This window comes from Myxine glutinosa, chromosome 1 (genome assembly GCF_964187855.1).
Source record: "Myxine glutinosa chromosome 1, kmMyxGlut1.1, whole genome shotgun sequence".
NCBI classification, from domain to species: Eukaryota; Metazoa; Chordata; class Myxini; order Myxiniformes; family Myxinidae; genus Myxine; species Myxine glutinosa.
This window is the reverse complement of record NC_136261.1, coordinates 428,810,230-428,831,806: the sequence shown is the minus strand read 5'-3', so window position 1 is coordinate 428,831,806 and position 21,577 is coordinate 428,810,230. Positions and strand designations below refer to the sequence as shown.

General features: G+C 47.3%; 1 protein-coding gene across 1 annotated transcript in view; it reads right to left on the bottom strand.

Annotated features, from left to right (window-relative positions):
• Nucleotides 1-16,013, bottom strand: part of LOC144888247 (E3 ubiquitin/ISG15 ligase TRIM25-like) — a 950,979-nt gene extending 934,966 nt beyond the window's left edge. Inside the window, exon 1 of the mRNA XM_078770681.1 lies at nucleotides 15,650-16,013. Within this exon, the coding sequence (XP_078626807.1) occupies nucleotides 15,650-15,800 (151 nt within the window). The 5' untranslated portion in view covers nucleotides 15,801-16,013. The remainder of the gene's footprint in view (nucleotides 1-15,649) is intronic.
• Nucleotides 16,014-21,577: the final 5,564 nt, after the last annotated feature.

Sequence of the window (21,577 nt, the reverse complement as noted above, 5' to 3'; positions counted from 1 at the left end):
TCCCACAATATTCCTCTCACTCCCACAATATCCCTCTCACTCTCACAATATCCCTCTCACTCCCACACAATTTCAATACCCTAACCCTAACCCATATAAAAAAATTAACTCATTCCCACAATATCCCTAACTTATTGTGAGTAGTGTATGTAGATGTATCTACTTATGTGGAAGTGACGTCGTATAATGAAAGCAGATCACACAAAAAGGGGGAAAATAAAATAGCACAACAAAGGCGAGGCACTGGGGGGGGTGATGGGGGGTGGGGGGGGGGGGGATGGGCTGCTTCGTTCGTTGATATACGTACTTTTTAGCTCACCTGGAACAAAGTTCAGGTGAGCTTATGCGATGGCGCGGCGTCCGTCCGTCTGTCTGTCTGTAAACACTTGCAACTTCTTTTGCAAAACCGCTGATGGGATTTTGACCAAATTTGGCACAAATTATATTTGTTGTGTTGTGACTAAAGTTTGTTCACGACAATAAAAAAAACCGGGTCTCAGGGGGTCTGCGTGGAGCCAGTTTTCCCCCCAAAATAGGTAGTTGCTTTTTCCCCTGAAACGACAAACACTATTTCGATGAAACTTCCCCACAACCTTCACCACACATGATGTACAAATGTTTGTTCAAGGCATTACAAAAGGAGGTAAACTGGGTGGGTGGGAGTGGACCCCAAAATAGGTATGTTTTTGTTTGTTTGAAGTCTATTGATTATGTCAGTATGATTCTACCTGCTGCCCTGTCTTCTGGCAACCATTGTAATTGGTTCAAAATACTTTTAGTCAGTGCAGTATACTGGTTATTCTACCAGGTGAGCACCAGGTGTGTTGCCCATATTTTTACTCTTTAAATGAAGAAACTAAATAAAATAGACTCAATCTGAGGAGGGAGCGGGGGTGTTCCACCCATTACCAAGCTGCTTGGAGAGTGCTTACCAAGCTGCTCAAGCACTCAAGCAAGCTTTATTACACAGAAACCGATCTGTTCTGACGCAGGGCATACTTGAATTGAGTGGACAAAATGGGGGAATTAAACCCCAAGCTGAGCGACCTGAACGCAGGCTGACCAAAGATAAGCCTGTTAGTGTAAATTATCTTAAACACACAAACACACAGTTTTCATTCATGTAATCCCTTGGAGGTGGAGAAGTATGTATGCAAAGTATGGGGGTGGTACGTTTCATGGTTTTGGAGTTATGGAGGAGATGGACAAAAACACACACACACACACACACACACACACACACACACACACACACACACACACACACACACACACACACACACACACACACACACACACACACACACCTTTTTATTATTATAAATATATGATTCCACAATGTTTGTTGATGTAAGATGTTTATGTGAGACATTGGGAAATATCTTACAAATTCCTTCAGGATTGTAAATTTTATCTGGGATGAACGAGCAATTTATACCGGATTATGTTACAGAACGAACCAGGATTTGTCAAGAAAGATGTTGTTCTGATTACATCGTTGGTGAGAAGGGGAGAACGAGAGAAAGATGGGAATGGGGTAGTGGGGAAGAGAGAGAGGGGATGGGGTAGTGGGGGAGAGTGAGAGGGGATGGGGAAGTGGGGAAGAGAGAGGGGATGGGGAAGTGGGGGAGAGAGAGGGGGATAGGGTAGTGGGGAAGAAAGAGAGAGGGGAGGATGGGGAAGTGGGGAAGAGAGAGAGCGGATGGGGTAGTGGGGGGGGGGAGAGAGAGAGGGGATGGGGAAGTGGGGAAGAGAGAGGGGATGGGGTAGTGGGGGAGAGAGAGGGGGATAGGGTAGTGGGGAAGAGAGAGAGGGGATGGGGTAGTGGGGAAGAGAGAGAGGGGGATGGGGTAGTGGGGAAGAGAGAGGGGATGGGGGTAGTGGGGAAGAGAGAGAGAGGAATGGGGTAGTGAGGGAGAGAGAGAGGGGGATAGGGTAGTGGGGAAGAGAGAGAGGGGATGGGGTAGTGGGGGAGAGAGAGAGGGGATGGGGTAGTGGGGGAGAGAGAGGGGATGGGGAAGTGGGGAAGAGAGAGAGGGGGATGGGGTAGTGGGGAAGAGAGAGAGGGGATGGTGTAGTGGGGGAGAGAGAGAGGGGAATGGGGTAGTGGGGGAGAGAGAGAGGGGGATAGGGTAGTGGGGAAGAGAGAGAGGGGATGGGGTAGTGGGGGAGAGAGAGAGGGGAATGGGGTAGTGGGGGAGAGAGGGGGGGATAGGGTAGTGGGGAAGAGAGAGAGTGGATGGGGTAGTGGGGGAGAGAGAGAGGGGATGGGGTAGTGGGGGGGAGAGAGGGGGATAGGGTAGTGGGGAAGAGAGAGAGGGGAATGGGGTAGTGGGGAAGAGAGAGAGAGAGAGGGGAGGATGGGGAAGTGGGGAAGAGAGAGAGGGGATGGGGTAGTGGGGGAGAGAGAGAGGGGATGGGGAAGTGGGGAAGAGAGAGGGGATGGGGTAGTTGGGGAGAGAGAGGGGGATAGGGTAGTGGGGAAGAGAGAGAGGGGATGGGGTAGTGGGGAAGAGAGAGAGGGGGATGGGGTAGTGGGGAAGAGAGAGAGGGGATGGGGTAGTGGGGAAGAGAGAGAGAGGAATGGGGTAGTGAGGGAGAGAGAGAGGGGGATAGGGTAGTGGGGAAGAGAGAGAGTGGATGGGGTAGTGGGGGAGAGAGAGAGGGGATGGGGTAGTGGGGGAGAGAGAGGGGGATAGGGTAGTGGGGAAGAGAGAGATGGGAATGGGGTAGTGGGGAAGAGAGAGAGAGAGGATGGGGTAGTGGGGAAGAGAGATGGGGAGAGAGATAGGGGGATGGCGGTCATGGCGAAGATAGAGGGGAGGAGAGAGGGGGATGGGGTAGTGGGGGAGATGGAGGGAGAGAGAGAGAGAGAGAGGGAAGGGTATGGGGGATAGGTTATGAGAGAGGAGGGAGGACAGGATGGGGATTAAGAAAGGCCTTTAATCAGCAAACACAAGTTTGGACTATCCCCTCCTCCTGGTTGGACATCGTTCAATTAAACAAACTTTGGGTCTTGTGACACTTGAGAGGGAAAGTCGAGTTGGAGAATAACTAAGTGGAATAGAGTGAAGGAAAATATAAATAGGGAAATAAAACAGAAGAAAAAGGAAAGAATGAAAAGGAGAAAATATGGAATTTTAAATAATCTGAATATGGAAGGAAGAAGAAGAACCCCCTCCCCGTTTCCCTTCACTTACAAAGTCTTCTCAAGTTGTTCTGATCCAGCTCGACCTTCTCCGGGTGCTCCACCGGTCCTTCTGTGGAAATGATTAAGGATTAACAAAAATTACAAGATGTGAAATTCTATTTTTTTTTGTTTATGAAGATTTATTTTATCTTTTAACGAAAAATCTAAACACAACAAAAATGGCGGAAGAGAAATGGAACCTCCATTTTGTATGAAAATAAAACATAATTTTAATTGATGAATGAAGGAAATTTCACGACGTTGTTCTTCCATTTCCCTCTGATGTACTAAAATGGAGTTAACGCCAATTCGTTTTCTCCACAAGATAGAATGAATTTTCGTTCTTCACTGGAATTAGACATCACATGATTCCAGGAAGAAGTGAATGATTCAAGAAACATGTGAATGATTCAAGAAAAATGCGAATTATTCAAGATACATGTGAATGATTCAATGTGTATGTAATTGATTCAAGGTACATGTGAATTATTCAAGGTACATGTGAATTATTCAAGGTACATGTGAATGATTCAAGGTACATGTGAATTATTCAAGATACATGTGAATGATTCAATGTGTATGTAATTGATTCAAGGTACATGTGAATTATTCAAGGTACATGTGAATTATTCAAGGTACATGTGAATGATTCAAGGTACATGTGAATTATTCAAGGTACATGTGAATGATTCAAGGTACATGTGAATTATTCAAGATACATGTGAATGATTCAATGTGTATGTAATTGATTCAAGGTACATGTGAATTATTCCAGGTACATGTCAATGATTGAAGCAACATGTGAATGATTCAATATGCATGTGAATGATTTTAGGAACATGTGAATGATTTCTGTTGCTGTGAGATCGTTCTTTGGTGAATTAAATCTGTTGATCGCTCCGTGATAGGTCAGTGCACCTGTGAAAAAATTATAGATTTAAAAATTCCCTTTACCAACTCAGTATTTTTTAGCTCACCTGGAATTTAGTACGGTGAGCTTATGCGATCGAGCATTGTCCATAGGTAAGTGAGTGAGTGAGTGAGAGAGGGAGTGAGGGTGTGAGGGAGTGAGGAAGTGAGGGAGGGATTGGGTCTGTAAACACTTCAGTCATTATCGCTTGAACCAAACACATGATTTTGACGAAACTTGGACATGAGCTTCATATCTGATGCCTGATGAAGGTGAATTAATCACATCAAAATCTGCGCTCAATAAGGGGAACTACGGGGTTTTTGACCCCCAAAATAGGTATTTGCTCTCTTCTCCGAAACTACACACACAATTTTGAAAAACTTGATCACATCCTTCATCTCCCATGATGCACCAAAGTTTGTTCACAGCATTAAAAAATATTAGAGTCTGAGAGGGTCTGTGGGTGGTTGTGAGCGACTGTTGCTCCTGATCCAGGTGAGCTTAAGGACCCACGGTCCTATTTTTCTTTAAGTTTCCCTGGATTCACCCAATGGTTGATCGATCCAAAATGGAAATGACTGAATTATTTTGTCTAGCCTTTCATAATGTTCATTCATCAGTTGTTTTTATCATAAGAATAAATAAATTATTTGAAGATGGAAGTGAAACTTCATGGTTATGACTAACTTCCCTGAAAATGTCTGCTGCTCTTCTTCTGCTCCAATCGGCTCTTCTGATCATGTGCTTGTTAAAGTGGACATCTCTCTGACCATTCTCAGAGAGCCTCCTCAGCGTTGACGAGTCTGGCATTTCACTTAGGCCAACTGGCACGGTCTTCAAGCAGCCATCAATCATCTGGACTGGTCTCCCATCTCTACCGCCTCTGACATCAACTCATCCTGGGAATTCTTCCAAAGTAAATTGCTCTCTCTCATGCACAGATTTATCCCATCTCATCTTCAGTTGTCATACCCTTCCTTCCGTCCATGGTACACGGAATCTTGTGGTGAGGCTATTGCCCAGAAACAACTTGCTTTCGTATCCTGGAAAGCAAATCCAACGGAAGGAAATCTCATTTCCTTTCACAAAGCCCGAAACAAGTGTGTGTCCACCCTCAGGAGGGCCAGGAAACAATATCTCTCCGTTCTCAGGACCGAACTCTCTTATCTGTCTCCCTCTTCCAAATCCTGGTGGCGTCTGGTCAAATCTGTTTCTGGTGTTTGTTCCCCTTACATCCCCTCCCTCACCTCAAATGGCCACACGGCTGACTCCGCACGTGAATGAGCTGAATGCCTCAACTCTGTGTTTGCCTCTAAATGTTGTGTCCCAAACCCATCCCTCTCTGTACCCACCGTACCCAGTCGTACCCAGCTGCTCCTGGACTCTGTGTCCTTTCCTCCTGACAAGGTGGAAAAGTTTCTGTCAACAATCGCCTCGGATTCTGCAACTGGACCTGACGGCATCAGCCCACGGGTCCTAAAATCCTGTTCTTCCGCTCTTTCACTCCCTCTCTCTGTTCTCTTCACCCTCTATTTTGCTCAAGGTCATCTTCCATCTGCTTGGAAATCTGCCAACATCACCGCTTTGCACAAAAAAGGTGCAAAAACAGATCCCAGCAACGACAGACCAATCAGCCTTCTCCCAATTATCAGCAAAGTCATGGAATCCATCATTGCTTCAGATATGAAATCTTTCCTCTTCTCCAATGGCTTGATCTCTGATCATCAATTGGTTTCAGACCTGGACACTCTACTCTGGACATGCTGCTTCTGCTTTCTCAACAATGGATGGAGGTCCTCAATGCCAAACAGGAAATTAGAGCAGTCTCCCTTAACATATCACATGCCATCGATACGGTCTGGCACCCCGCTCTGCTCACTAAACTCTCCTCTTTTGGTATCCATGGAAATCTCCACGCATGGCTGGCGGACTTCCTCTCTAGTCGTAGTCAACGTGTGGCCCTGAATGGGTTTCTCTCATCTCCTCTTCCTGTTCAGGCTGGAGTTCCACAAGGCAGTGTTCTGGGCCCTGTGCTTTTTCTGGTCTTCATCAATGATCTCTCTGACTCTCTTGAAAATCCTCTGTATCTCTTTGCTGATGACTCTACTCTCTGTCGCTCCATTCTTCATCCCTCAGATCGGCAGTCTGCAGCCTCCTCACTCTCTGCAGACCTGGACAAAATCACAGACTGGGCAAACAAGTGGAACATGTCTTTCAATCCTGACAAATCTCACACTCTTACGATGTCTCTCCGAAAAGACCGACTGGACAACCCTCCCATCCACTTTCTGAATAATCCTCTCCAAGAAGTTCTGTCACTCAAGCTTTTGTGTCTCACTATCTGCCATGATCTTTCCTGGGAAAACCACATTTCAAATCTGGCCTCCAAAGCCAGTCACCGACTGGGCATCCTCCGTCGTGCGAAGTCCTTCCTTGGCACACCTGAGCTCCTCTCCACATACAAGGCTTTCATCCGCAGCTCAATGGAATACTGCTCTCCCCTCTGGGCTGGTGCTCCTGCCTCACACCTAGCTCGTCTTCACGTTGTTGAAACCAAAGCATTCAGAATCATTGGAATCTCCCGCAATGTAGCTAACTCCAAGGGCCTCTCACTCACTCACCGCAGGCAGGTTGGTGGTCTTTCCGTCTTCTACCGACTCCTCTCTGGCCTTTCCCCCCCAGCTCTCTCTGGGCTCTGTCCCGCAAATATTCCTACAGGTCGCACAAGGTCTGCCTGCAACCCTCTTATGGTCAAACTGCCAAAATCAAGACTCTCTGCTCACCTTCACTCCTTCATTCCTCTTTTCTCCCGCCTCTGGAACAAACTCCCTCACTCTCTTCAATCCCACTCCACCCTCCAGGTCTTTAAAACAGCTGTTCACCACCATCTCTTATCTTCCCCCATCCAAAACCTTGATCTTTTCTACCCCCGCTAATTTCACCCCAATTCCACTTTTTTGAAATACCAACTTCTGTCCTGGAAGTCCTTGGTGTCCTTGTGTTTTATACTTCTCCCCTCCCCCCCCCCCCCCCCACGCCTTCCCACGCCTCCCCCCAAGCCCTCTCCCTTCCACACATCTCCCTGCTTTCAAATGTTGTGTTTGTGTGCCTCCCCTTCTCTCCCCATCTTGTCTTCCGCTCCCTCTTTTTATATATTTTGTTTGTCTGGTTGATTTGTTTGTGAAGTAAATGTTAGCTCTTTCACGAGCCTCGATTCAGTATACAAAAAAAAAAAAAAAAAACTCATTCACCTGACATGTTTCCACGTGACGCATCACTGTGTAATCAGTGTGTGTGTTTTATGTACAACACCTGGAAATATTAACCTAAAGTTTCTGCTTCGTTTGTGATGTTCCGTGAACACTTCACTGTACAGAATTCATTTTAACAACTTTTACACAAAGATTCTCCACTTTTACAAACCTTTACAATTACAGTTCATGAGAAGAATAAAACGGTGAATGAATGATCAGTAACATCGACTTGGATGTTAAGTTTTGCACAAACACCAAGTTCATGTCCTGGTTCCTCACAATCTCAACGAATGACGTCATTCACCTGTAAAATGTTTGTTTTCGCCACAAAATAAGATTTCTCTCCCTCACTGGCCGATCCTCCGACAATCCCGGATCACAACTTTGTGGATTTCATGTTATGAATTTTACAATTTATGAAAAATGATTTAAATTCTGTTTGTCTTGTATTTCTGGTCCATAATGCTTCTTTATCATAACAAAATTAACTAGAACGGCACCTGGTAGAGCACATACCTCCGCCAGGCTGCACAGTTTATGTTTTGTATCCACTGAAAGACCGGATCTGGATCCAGACCTGAACCAAAGTCGAATCAGCTTGTTATTGTCACCCAACCAACTCATTCACCAAGTTTTGTCATAACTCATTCACAACTTTTTGAAATATCGTGGTATACAGTATATCGTTTTTGGTTCCAACTCTCAATGATGTGGAATCAGTTAAAAATTCTCTGTTCCAGATCTGGATTCGGATCTTCACCAAATCGTATGAATTCGTACTTGTCACACATCCAACCTATCCACAAAATTCCGTCCGAATCCATCCACAACTTTTTGAGATATCCTGCTCACAGACAAACAGACAAACAAACAAGACAGAGACATAACGTCCATCCACCTTCAGAGGCAGAGGGAATACGTGGAATGGAAGAAAGTTATTTCCTGGAAATTTATATTTCCGGAGTAGAACATATTTTAGTTCCTCATTCGCTTCATCACCGATTTTTCCAATCACAACACTTGGATTTCCTGAATCCATGCTGGAATTCCAACCTATAGGAAAGGATAACATTAAAACGACATTTTAGGTGGGACAAACAGCAAATGCAAATCAAAATGGCCTCCAAATCAAGCTACAGACGGTGTATCCTCCATCGCTCAAATTCATTACTTGACAAACCTGAAAGTTCATAGAACATGATACTCCATGCAGTGTTCAAGTATTTACTTCAAATTTAATAATATAAACAATTTAAAGATCATTTTTAAAATCTGGAAGGTTAACGCACCTACACTGTACTGGCACGACTACACTGTACTAACACGACTACACTGTACTCAACACGACTACACTGTACTAACATGACTACACTGTATTAAGACAGCGACACTGTACCAACACAACGACACTGCACTAACACGACGACACTGTACTAACACGACGACACTGTACTAACACGATGACACTGTACCAACGATGGCACTGTACTAACACAACGACACTGTACTAACACGACGACACTACTGACGGCACTGTACTAACACGGCGGCACTGTACTAACGATGACACTGTACGAACGACGACACTGTACTAACATGGCGACACTGTACTAACATGGCGACACTGTACTAACATGGCGACACTGTACTAACGACGACACTGTACCAACGACAACACTGTACTAACGACGACTACACTGCACCACCACGGCCACACTGTACTAATGACGACACTGTACGAACGACGACACTGTACTAACATGGCGACACTGTACTAACACGGCAACACTGTACTAACGACGACACTGTACCAACGACAACACTGTACTAACGATGACTACACTGCACCACCACGACCACACTATACTAACACGACTACACTGTACTAGCACGATGACTGTACTAGCACGACTCCATTGTACTGAGACGACAACACTGTACTAAGACGACAATGAGTTACAGTTGAGGAGATGGAGGCCTTATTGATCACCATAGAACACGGCGTCAATCGGCATCTTACAGAAGCATATCGATGGCCTGTTCTTCACCCTGTCACGTGGCACTTCCTCTCATCATCATCATCATCATCATCATCGATATTGATATTGATATTGATATTTGTGGGGCCGATGACCCCATTGTGGTGCTATGCACACACGACTCGATTGCCAGAGAGGTAGGCCACAACGCGTGGATACAAACAAGAGTCTTTATTACAAGCTCGCATATCAGCACTGGGCGGTCTCGAGCTTAGAGCCCGCATATATGTCCCGAGGCCATGCCTTGCTCCCGGGCGTGGTCGGTCGGCCGAAAGGCGGGGCATGTATTCCAGTTCCATGCCTGGCCGCTCGCGCCACCCACTGGTGCGCGGATTTATTGATAGTTGTGCCCGCCACACGCACCCCCCCCAGAATTCCCACACACCTGAAGGGTGAGCTTGCGGGGAAGCCGGATGACCCGGCCGAAACGCCCTCTGGCGATGCGTGCAGGGCTGGGGGGTAGCGGGACGGCGGGGCTGGGGGGTGCCGGGGGTCTGACCGCCGGGGGGCGGCCTTGACGCGGAGGCAGAGCTGCTTGCGGGGGGTGGTTAAGATTGAGGTGGGCCAGGTTGAGGCGGTCCATGGAGATACACTCCGGAGCACCACCGATGTCCACAGTGAAATGTTTGTCCCTGGTCTCCAGCACGTGGAAAGGCCCGTCGTACGGGGACCGCAGCGATGCCCGGTGGGCATCGTGCCGGACGAAAACGTACTCCGCCATGCGAAGCTCCGGGGTGACGTTGGAGGGCGGGCAACCGTGGTGTGCCGTGGGCACCGGGGCGAACCTCCTGGCAGCCTCCTGCAGGGTGGAGCGCTGTTGCGCCACGCACCAAGGAGCCGTGGAGTCGGGGATAAACTTGCCTGGCACCCGCAGCGGCTGTCCGAAGACCAGCTTCGCCGAGGATGTGCACAGGTTGTCCTTGGGCGCCGTCCTGAGGCCCAGCAGGACCCCGGGGAGCCTGTCGGCCCAGCTGCCATCGTGGAGGCTGGCCCGGAGTGCGGCCTTCATGGAGCGATGAAAGCGCTCACACAGGCCAATGGCCTGGGGGTGGTAGGCCATGGTGCGGTGCAGTTTGACGCCGAGCCCTTGCGCCACCGCTCCCCCAAAGCTCTGAGGTGAACTGGGGGCCGCGGTCGGACGAGATGTCCGAGGGGCACCAGACCTGGCAACCCATGTGGCGATGAAGGCTTGCGCGATGTCAGCCGCAGCCGTCGCCGCCAGTGGCACGGCCTCTGGCCACCGGGTGGTGCGGTCCACCATGGTAAGGAGGTGTGTGAACCCCCGCGATGGGGGCAGAGGTCCCACCAAGTCGACGTGGACATGGTTGAACCGATGCTCGGGCACCGTAAACGGGGCCAACGGGGCCCGGGTGTGGTGGTGGACCTTTGCGCACTGGCACGCGAGGCACGTCCTGGCCCAGTCGCGGACGTTCTTCCTGAGGCCATTCCAGACGAACTTCGCTGCGACGAGCTTCTTGGAGGCCTTCGTGCCTGGGTGCCCGCGACGTCAAACAGCACCTCGGTGATGCGGAGGCCCGTGATGGCGGTCCGCAAGGCCTGGAGGTCGGGGTCGGCGGTCTGGTAATCCGCCATCCGGGCATAGTCGATCCACAGGTGGACCGTGTGTGCGATGGACCGGGAAAGGCAATCCACCACTGGGTTGTCTTTGCCCGCGACGTGACGGATGTCCGTCGTGTACTCGGACACGGAAGAGAGGTGACGCTGCTGCCGGGCCGACCATGGCTCGGTGACCTTGGCCATCACGAACACAAAGGGGTTGTGATCAACGAAAGCCGTGAACGGGTGGCCCTCGAGCAGATGGCGGAAGTGTCGGACCGCCAGGTGGAGCCCGAGCAGCTCGCGGTCGAATGTGCTGTAGCGGCGTTCGTGCAGGCGAAGCTGCCGGCTAAAAAACGCCAGCGGCTGCCAAGCACCACGCACCCACTGCTCGTGCACCGCGCCCACCGCATAGTCCGATGCGCCGGTGGTGAGGGCGATCGGTGCATTGGGTGCCGGGTGCGCCAGCATGGTGGCGTTGGCCAGGGCCAGCTTTGCGTCCGCAAATGCCGTGGCCATCGGCTCCGACCAGGCGATGTCACCTTTGCCCGGCTTGCCCCGGAGGGCCTCGTGCAGGGGGCGGAGGAGCTGGGCGACGTGGGGCACAAAGCGGTGGTAAAAATTTACCATGCCCAGGAATTCCTGGAGCCCCTTGATCGTGTGGGGCCGTGGGAAACCCCTGACCACCTCGACCTTGGCCGGTAAAGGGACGGCCCCGTGCCTGGTGATGCGGTGCCCCAATAAGTCAATGGCGGTGATGCCGAAACGGCATTTCGCGGGGTTGACAATCAGGCCATGCTGACCCAGACGTTCGAAGAGTGTGCGGAGGTGGAGCAGGTGCTCCTCCCGGGACGCGCTCGTGACTAGGATATCGTCCAGGTCGACGTAGATGAAAGGTAAGTCGCGCAAGACGCTGTCCATGAGCCGCTGGAATGCCTGGGCCGCATTCTTCAACCCAAAAGGCATCCACAGGAACTCAAAGAGGCCGAAAGGGGTGATGACGGCCATCTTTGGGACATCGTCCGGTTGGACGGGGACCTGGTGGTAGCCCCGGATGAGGTCCACCTTGGAGAACACGGTCGTGTTTGCCAACCGGGTGGAAAAGTCTTGAATATGTGGGACCGGGTAGCGGTCGGGGGTGGTGACATCGTTGAGCCGGCGGTAGTCACCGCACGGCCGCCATCCGCCGCCGGGCTTTGGCACAATGTGCAGAGGAGAGGCCCATGCGCTGTTGGAGCGCCGTACGATGCCCAGCCGCTCCAGCGTGGCGAACTCCGCTTTCAGCGCCCAGGCCCGGGCCCGGGTGTAGACCGGTGGGGATATGGTGCTCCACCCCGTGTTTGACGGCCACCGCTGAAAACGTGGGCCGCGTGTGCCGGGAAACTGGCGAGGAGGCGAGTAAACTCATCCGCTGCCGGAAGCGTACAAACTAATCTCACCGGGACGGAACCACTCAGCAAGCTGCTTGGCAAGTCACTCGGTGAGCCGCTCAGTGAGCTGCTCAACGAGCCGCTCAGCGAACAAGCGAGCGAGCTGAAGGTTTTGGCCTGGATGAGATGTCTGCGCTTAACGTCGACTAACAGCCCATGCGCACACAGGAAGTCCGCACCGAGCAGGGCCATTGGCATGCTGGCGGTGACGAACAACCATTGGAAGCGCTGCCCTCCGAACCGCAGTGAGAGGCAACGCTTCCCGAATGTGCAGATGGGTGTGCCGTTGGCGGCAAGCAAAGCGGGGCCCCGGCCCGCGGCTTGCTTGTCGGACACGGAGGCAGGGAGGACGCTTACCTGCGCTCCCATGTCGCACAGAAAACGATGACCGGACGAGGTGTCCGTGATGAACAGGAGGCTGCCAGAATGGCTGACGCTCATGGCCGCAAGTGAGCGCCGTCCCGGTTGTTTCCCGACCCGTCGAAAGAACATGGCGGGCGGCACGTTCTAGCCTTGCAGCCGAACCTGGCATGGTAGTAGCACCAGGTTTGCGGCGGTGGCCCCCGCGGCGGCCGTGCCGGCGGCGGTGGTGGTGGCGGCGGCGGTAGTGGGCGTGGCGTAGCTACAGCCACGAGGGAAGCAGGGGGCGCTGTAGCCACTGCACCGGGATCCACTACGGCAGCACCGTACACCGACCGCGTGTCGCAGGCCGCAAAAAACTTGTCGGCCTCTCTGGCCAGGGCGCGGGGCTCCGTTATTTTGGAACCGGCCAGCGCGAGGCGCACCTGCACAGGTAGCTGGTGGAGGAAAAGTGCTCGGAATAAGAAATCCGGGCGCTGGTCTCCAAGCAGGGACAGCATGAAATCCATCTGGATGGATGGTCATGGCGTCGAGGGCGGGAAGGTCCAGGAGGCGGTCGGCGCGTTCGACCTCCGTGAGCCCGAATGTGGCGAGGAGGAGGCGTTTGAGTGCCTTGTACTTGTGGTCACCCGGCGGGCACCAAAGGATGGACACGACGCGGGACGGCAGTGCCTGGCCCGAGGGCGGCGACCACGTGGTAGTACCTGGACTCGTCCGCCGTGATGCCCCGGAGTTGGAATTGAGCTTCGGCCTGCACAAACCAAACGTCGGCTTGTGCTTCGCAAAACTCCGGGAGTTTGATTGCGACGGCGTTGGTAGCCATGGCGCGTTCGGGGGTCAGCAACGGCTGAACCAATCGGGGTCACCAACGGCTGAACCAATCGGGGTCACCAGTGTGGTGCTGTGCACACACGACTCGATTGCCAGAGAGGTCGGCCACAATGCGTGGATACAAACAAGTCTTTATTACAAGCTCGCATATCAGCACTGGGCAGGCTCGAGCTTAGAGCCCACATATATGTCCCGAGGCCACGCCTTGCCCCCGGGCATGGTCGGTCGGCCGAAAGGCAGGGCATGTATTCCACTTCCATGCCTGGCCGCTCGCACCACCCACTGGTGCGTGGAACTATTGATAGTTGTGCCCGCCACACCATAATGATTGTTTCCATGGATGGTTTTCACAAAGTGCACTTATGCAGTACTGCGCATATACGATATATATATTTGGCATTGGGGGGAGGGGGGCGGTGTACATTGAATGTATCTGTACATGTTTAGATATTTGGCTAAAAGATAAAAACAATCTTCAATAGCATGAAACAAGAACATGTCACATCTTGTAGTTTTTGTTCACCTCTAATAATTTCCACAGAGGGGCCAGTGGAGCATCCGGAGAAGGTGGAGCTGGATCAGAAGAACTTGATAAATCTTTGCAAGTGAAGGGAAACGGAAACAGGGTTCTTCTTCTTCGCTCCATTTACAGATTATTTAAAATTCCATATTTCCTCCTTTTCATTCTTTCCTTTTTCTTCCATTTAATTTTCCTCTTGATAGAACGGCTTTGGGGTCACGACCAAAATAAATCTCTTGCTAGATGTCGACATATAACATGGTTCTTGGAGGTATTATGAAGGTGATTTGTGTTATAGTGTTAAAGTTTATAATTGAAATAGGTATATTTATAAATTGATTCAGGGTTTTACCGCCATTTTCCCCAGTGTCTATTACATCACCCTATCTAACACGTTACATGAGTTATTCATGCCTGTTGTTTGTGTGATTTTTGTACCCAATTTCCTCCATTCTTGATCCCTCTGCTCTCTTCGATCTCCGACCATCTCTAATATGTCGAGGATGAATCCCTTCTTACAGTAATTCCTTCTGATCAAACTCCCAAAATCTCTACTCACTGCAAATATCTGATATTTTATCTGATTTGTGGAACTGCTTTCTGGAGACGATTCAATCCAAATTTTCCTTCCAGGAACTACAAGTACGTGTTACACCAACATATTGTGACATCTCCCATCACTAACTGTAAATATTTCTGCCCTTGTGAACCCTACCTCTCCCAAGCCCTGTGGTTTCAGATATTTCCTCCCCCCCATCTTTAGTTTTCTCCTGTTTGTTGGATACCTTGCTTATTGCATCTCCCTGTTGTGTACACCTGTTTCCCCCAATGAAACCATGTTTGCGTTTTGCCCTCTGTAACCTCACTTATCGTGAGCCATGATATGGAACATAATAAAAATATTATCATTTGTTCCTTTTCTAGAATCTTTAAAGGTGGATGGAGGTTATGTTTTCACCCCTGTCTGTCTGTCCATTTGTGAACAAAATATCTCAATAAAGTTCTGGACGGATTCAAACAAAATTTGGCAGAGCTGTAGTGTATGTGACAGCGATGAAATTATTAGATTTTGGCGAAGATCCGGATTCGGATCCGGCTCGTAGAATTTATTAAGTGATTCTTCACCATTGGGAGATAACACCAAAAACGATACATAGCAGGATATCTCAAAATGTTATAGACGGATTTGGACGAAACTTGTTGGACAGGTTGTGTTTATGAGAAGGAAGAAACAATTCAATTTTGGTGAAAGTCCGGATCCGGATCCAGCTCGTATAATTTTTAAAGTGATTCTTCACCATTGGGACAAAGGTCCAAAAACGATATATAGCAGGGTATGTCAAAAAGTTGTGGATGGATGATTTTGATTAAATGTGATTCTGTATTGTGATTGCCTTGTCTACTCTGGGATACAAAACGTAAAGTGTTCACCTGGCGGAGGTATACTCTCCCATGAGTGCCGTTCTAGTCTCTTCCTGTTTGTCTTTCATATTTATGCCACGTTTTGTGTTCCCTTATTATTTTCTTTATAAAATGTCCAGTTTGTGTCACTCACTGTGTATCTTCTCAAGAAAGTTCTTATTGAGTGTGATGAGCTCATCCAAGTTCTTCTCCTCTTTTGAGAAGTCCAGAACTGGGAGCGGTGTCCTCTTCACGGATTTAAAGTCTGACATGGTCTCGAGCCTCGGAATAAAAAGGAAAAACATCAGTTTTCAAAATTATTGGAGGAGAGAATATTGTTAAAATAATACATTTTTACAAATCAAAACAAGTAATCTGGAAAAGAATGGTAAATAATTAAAAATAGAAAATAGATCGAGTGAATTTTTGTATTAATTTGTATTTTTATTCAGAAGTCGAGATTCTAGAGGAGCTGAATCGAGAATAAAGTAAACAGGTAGCAAAAAACCGATGAACAGGATGGAAAGAGAGTGTCGGTTAGGGTTGTAGAGAATGAGGTGTGCGTTGGAGCAAGAATAAATCAATGATGATTGAGATGATTGAAAGATGAGATGAAGAGCACGAGGCAAGAAGCAGATTTGGTGAGTCAGTTGGTCATGGACTCGGCTTCCTGGCAGGAGATGGACAGAACAAAGGCCATGTTCCGAAGTGATGGGATAGAAAACCATCTGTGTGCAGAGAGAAGACCAAGGTGAGAATAATCCAACAAGGTGTTTGTGGTGGGACTTGGGACAACACCATTCTCAGAAGTAATGTTTGTTAACATCTGTTCGTGTTCCCATCTGAGCTCCTCGGACAAGATGCAGAGAATCCAGGTTCAAATGTTATAAACCATGTTTTTGTCCATTGTCCATCAATCTCCATGTAATTCATGTATCCAGGTTCAAATGTTATAAACCATTTATTTGTCCATTGTCCATCAATCTCCTTCAAATTCATGTATCCAGGTTCAAATGTTATAAACCATGTCTTTGTCCATTGTCCATCAATCTCCTTGTAATGCATGTTTCCAGGTTCAAATGTTATAAACCATGTCCATTGTAGATCAATCTCTTTGTAATTCATGTTGATGTACACCATCTACTAAAGCATTTGTCCTGTACTGTTCGACAGTGTATCATGTTCCGTGCATGGATGACACTTGCATACCTATGATACCATATGTAAGAAATTGTTTATTTTCTCTGACTCTGTAATGTTTGTTGGGTGGGATGTTCATTGTGAAAGTTGATGGGTGGGAAGATGACAAGGGCACCACCAGTCAAAAGTTTTAGAACACCTCAATCTTACCAGTTTTTATTGAAATTTATACAGTTTAATGTCTCAATGTACTCTGAAATTAAGCATAGAACAAATAAACAATTGGAGATAAAAAAAGAAATCATAGAATCATTGCAAAGAAATTGCAAAGAAAGCCAAGGTGTCAGTGAGTACAGTTTCCTACACCATCAAAAGACACTTGGAAACTGGAGGAAACTCTGACAGGAAGAAGTCTGGCAGACCCAAAGCCACAACAGAATCAGAAGACAAGTTTCTGAGAGTCAAGAGCTTGCGTGATAGGTGGCGCACAGGACAACAGCTTCAAGCACAGCTTAACACTGGTCGAAGTAAGCAAGTCTCAGTTTCAACTGTGAAGAGAAGACTTCGAGCTGCAGGTTTGACAGGTCGAGTGGCAGTAAAAAAGCCATTGCTAAGATGGCAAAATAAGAAAAAGAGGCTTGCCTGGGCCATGAAGCACTGCCAGTGGACTACTGAAGACTGGAAAAGTGGAAGAAGGTCTTGTGCACCGATGAATCAAAATTTGAAATCTTTGGTTCATCACGCAGGGTTTTTGTTCACCGCCGAATCAGCAGAAGGATCGTTCCTCAGTGTGTGACACCAACTGTCAAACATGGAGGAGGAAGCATGATGGTCTGGGGCTCTTTTGCTGGATCCAGAGTCGGCGATGCACAGAGTGACTGGCACCCTGAACCAAAAGGGCTACCACAGCATTTTGCATCGCCATGCAATACCCTCTGGTATACACCGAGTTGGTCTGGGGTTCATCCTACAGCAAGATAATGACCCAAAACACACCTCCAGGCTATGTCAAAACTACGTTTGAGGAAAAGAACAAGACGGAAGGATTCAAATCATGGAATGGCCAGCACAGTCTCCAGACTTAAACCCCATCGAGCTGGTTTGGGATGAACTGGACAGAAGGGTGAAAGAAAGCAACCTTGAAGTGCAACACATTTGTGGGAACTTCTGCAACAATGTTGGGAAGAACTTCCCGAACTATATTTGATGTCCATTGTAGAAAGAATGCCACGAGTGTGTTCAGCGGTTATATCTGGAAAAGGTGGCTACTTTGCTGAGTAAAAAAAATTCAATTAAATGTTGTTAAACAAAATGATTCTATGATTTATTTTTTATCTCCAATTATTTATTTGTTCTATGCTTAATCTCATAGTACATTGAGACATTAAAGTGCGTAAATTTCAATAAAAACTTGAAAAATTGAGGTGTTCTAAAACTTTCGACCGTTAGTGTATTCTTGGGGAAAATGCCAGGAGCATAGAAAATGCCCCTCTATATGGTATGTGCTATGCGGCAAATTATAGTAAAGAAGGGACATTCTGAAAAAATCTCGTGTGCATGCTGGACTACCCTTGTGTTCTTCAGAGGATCCAAGAAATGCTCTCGAAAAGTTCCTATAAAGGGGCACCCTACATCTGGCAAATAAAATAAATTTGCTTCTTCTTGCAGCTGTATGAATCAAATTGGCACCGCATTATACAGACTTGGCATTTAATATGGAATATTTTTTTTTCTTGACTTGGGTTTACTTTCTTAACTCAGTATATCAATCTGGTGAGTTTCTTTTACACTTTGGTGATTTATTTGTTTAAAGAACCATGTCACTGATTGTCTGTCGCAGCAAGAAGTCAACAACAGGATTATATCACAGGTGGCGTGGCAAAATGTATGGACAGGTGCATTTGATGATTGGCTTCACAGTCGGGTATACAAGGGTTGTTGCGTTTTGTATTAGTGGAAAACAACTGCTGCACATCTCCAAAAGTTATTGCCGCTTCCTCTGGAGATGGTCCGTCAACTCGACAATGCTGTTTGTCATGGAGTGGTGGCTTTACGAAATTCCGGCATGAAACCGCGTGCTATTGCTCGGCAGTATGACATCACTCAAGGTCAGGTGTCAAAGATCCTGAAACGAAATGCTCAGAGGGGTGTCCCTACTCCAATACCGAGGCCAGGACGTCCCCGCAGAACCACAAGGAGGGATGATCGCCAGCTGCACCGGTTAGTCCGCAATGGCTGTACTAAGTCAGCTAATCGGCTTAGGGCTGAGTGGCAGCAACTGACAAATGTGCCTGTATCCAGAAGGCTAGTCAACAAACGACTGGTTCAAGCAGGCTATCGTGCCAGGCGTCCCCTGAGAAAGCCACGCCTGACCAGACAACACCGCCAGCGCCAATTTCAGTGGGCCTGAGAGCACCGTCAATGGCAGCCAGGACACTGGAATCACGTGATCTTCAGTGACGAGTCTAGATTTCTGGTCTATCGTCAAGATGTCCGAGTGCGCAGACAAGTGCATGAAGCCTACAACAAAGATTGTATAGTGCCAAGAGTCCAAGCTGGAGGTGGTGGGGTGACCGTTTGGGCTGCTTTTCATGCAGGGGGAAAAACTGACCTGGTTGTTCTGAATGGAAACCTGAACCAGTTCAAGTACAGGGCCATTCTGGAAGAAACATTGCTTCCATTTGCTCGTGCAGCCTTTCGAGGAAACTTTGTCTTCCAAGATGACAATGCACAGCCTCATCGTGCTCGCATGATCCAACACTTTCTTGCTGACCGTGGTGTAGAGCATATGGAGTGGCCTGCCATGTCCCCAGATATGAATCCGATAGAGAACTTGTGGGCAGAATTAACGCGTCAAATCGACCACTTGGACCAGCAGCCGACCTCGGTGCGTGAATTGCAGCAGGCTATTGTCACTGCATGGCAAGCGATTCCTGTCCAAACCTTGGCAAATCTCGTGAACAGCATGCCTCGATGTGTACGTGCTCCCCTGAATGCTCGTGGGCATTACACGAAGTACTGAACTGTAATTTTACTGTCCGTAATCCCAGTCGTAATTTAACTTTTGTTTTTGTTAAAAAAAAATTTGGCTAATGTGCAAAATAAAGAGATACTTCTGGAAAACGTACAGAAGTTTAACACAGTACTGTCTATGAATTGAGTTCGATATCAGTTTCCATCACTTTCGAGGATCAATTTATTCATTTCGAAATGTCAAATGTGGTTTTTGTTTCTTTTAAAGGTCACATTAACAAAATCTGGAATACTTTCAACATAATTCCAATGAACTTTTGGTTCTAAGACATCTTGAAAAGTAAGTTCACCCCCACAAAAAAAATATTCCATATTAAATGCCAAGTCTGTATATCAATATACATATTATTATATATCAATATTCATATTACTTTGAATTTCTCCGAGCAACGCCGGGTTCTTCAGCTTGTGTTTTATATTTTGAACACAAGAACACAAATCTCTTTGTTAGCACTTCCAAAAACCTCCAGTTTAGCAGTATTTGGAGAAACACAAATTCCCGCTATATTGACCAAACAAATTTGCCATTCACGCTTTCAACCTTGGAAAATATCGAGGTCCAGACAAAAAAAATATAGATCATGCTCGGAAACGCAAACCAAGAGTTGAAAAGACCCTTCCATGCCCTTTTCTCAAGACAGTGTGGGGTAAGGTGTTTATGAATTATCTTTAGAAATGGTTTGGAAGGGAACGAGGAATAAATAGAAAGAGCAGTTGAAGAAGAAGGTGAGCAGAGATCATGGATGGACATGGAGCGGAGAAGGTGAGCAGAGATCACAGATGGACATGGACAGAAGAATCAATAAGACCGAGTGGAACACGAGCAAATTAGCAGAACAGAATATTCAAGGATGTTTGAGACTTCGAGTGTATCAAAGAACACAGTAGATCTCGACAATTTAGAAGTGAATAGTTTTAAGTTGATGAGGATGGGAAAGAATAAAGAAAAGGACAGAAAGGAATGATCTAAACAAGATAAACTCAAATGAGGATCAATGAGGATTTAAGGAGCTGCTTAAAGTTTGTGTCCAATTAATAACACAAATGAACTTTATAATGACCCTCCTCCCTAAATTAACCCAAAACTATTCATTTATAGATCATAAATTGGGAAGGAAATCGCGGGAGGAAAATAATCTAGTTCACGAGGACAACTGAGTAACCTGAATCAGTTACATCTTGTTCACCCCGTGTGTCCTTCTCTCACACTCATTCTTTCCCTCATCCTCATTCTTTACCAAACCCTAATTTTTTCACTAATCCTCATTCTTTCCCTAACCCTCATTCTTTCCCAAACCCTCATTCTTTTTCTCACCCTCATTCTTTCCCTCATCCTCATTCTTTCCCTCATCCTCATTTCTCAAAGTCTCCCTTTATTTTGTCTCATTTTATTATTTAGTAAATATATTTAAATGTTTAAAACACGATTGGGTCAAAAACATCAGGATGTGCTGATAATGTGTCGGACAACAATGCAGTCTCACCTTTTTAACAGGTCCTTGGAACCCTGAAAAGGAAGAAAACAAAGAATGAGATCAAGATATTTGAATAAATGAATGTTTGTTTTTACTTATTAAATACTAGAGAGTTCACAGAACATGATACCCCACACAGTGTTCAATTACGTTCTTCAATTTTAATAAAATAGTGATTTTAAAGATCATCATTAAAAATATCCAGGTGTTTAGTGTTACTGAAGCAATCTTGTACATCACCATGTACACTACAATAAGACGACGTTGAGTCACAGTTTAGGAGATGGAGGCTTCACATGCACGGGGTAACAAAGAAAGACGTTTTCAATTTGGTAAGGAAAATATAAATTTGATTTTAATTTTGAAAGAGTACGACACTTCCCTTTGGTGAAAACACCTGATAAGGTAAATCAGTAACCCGAACAGTATTCACA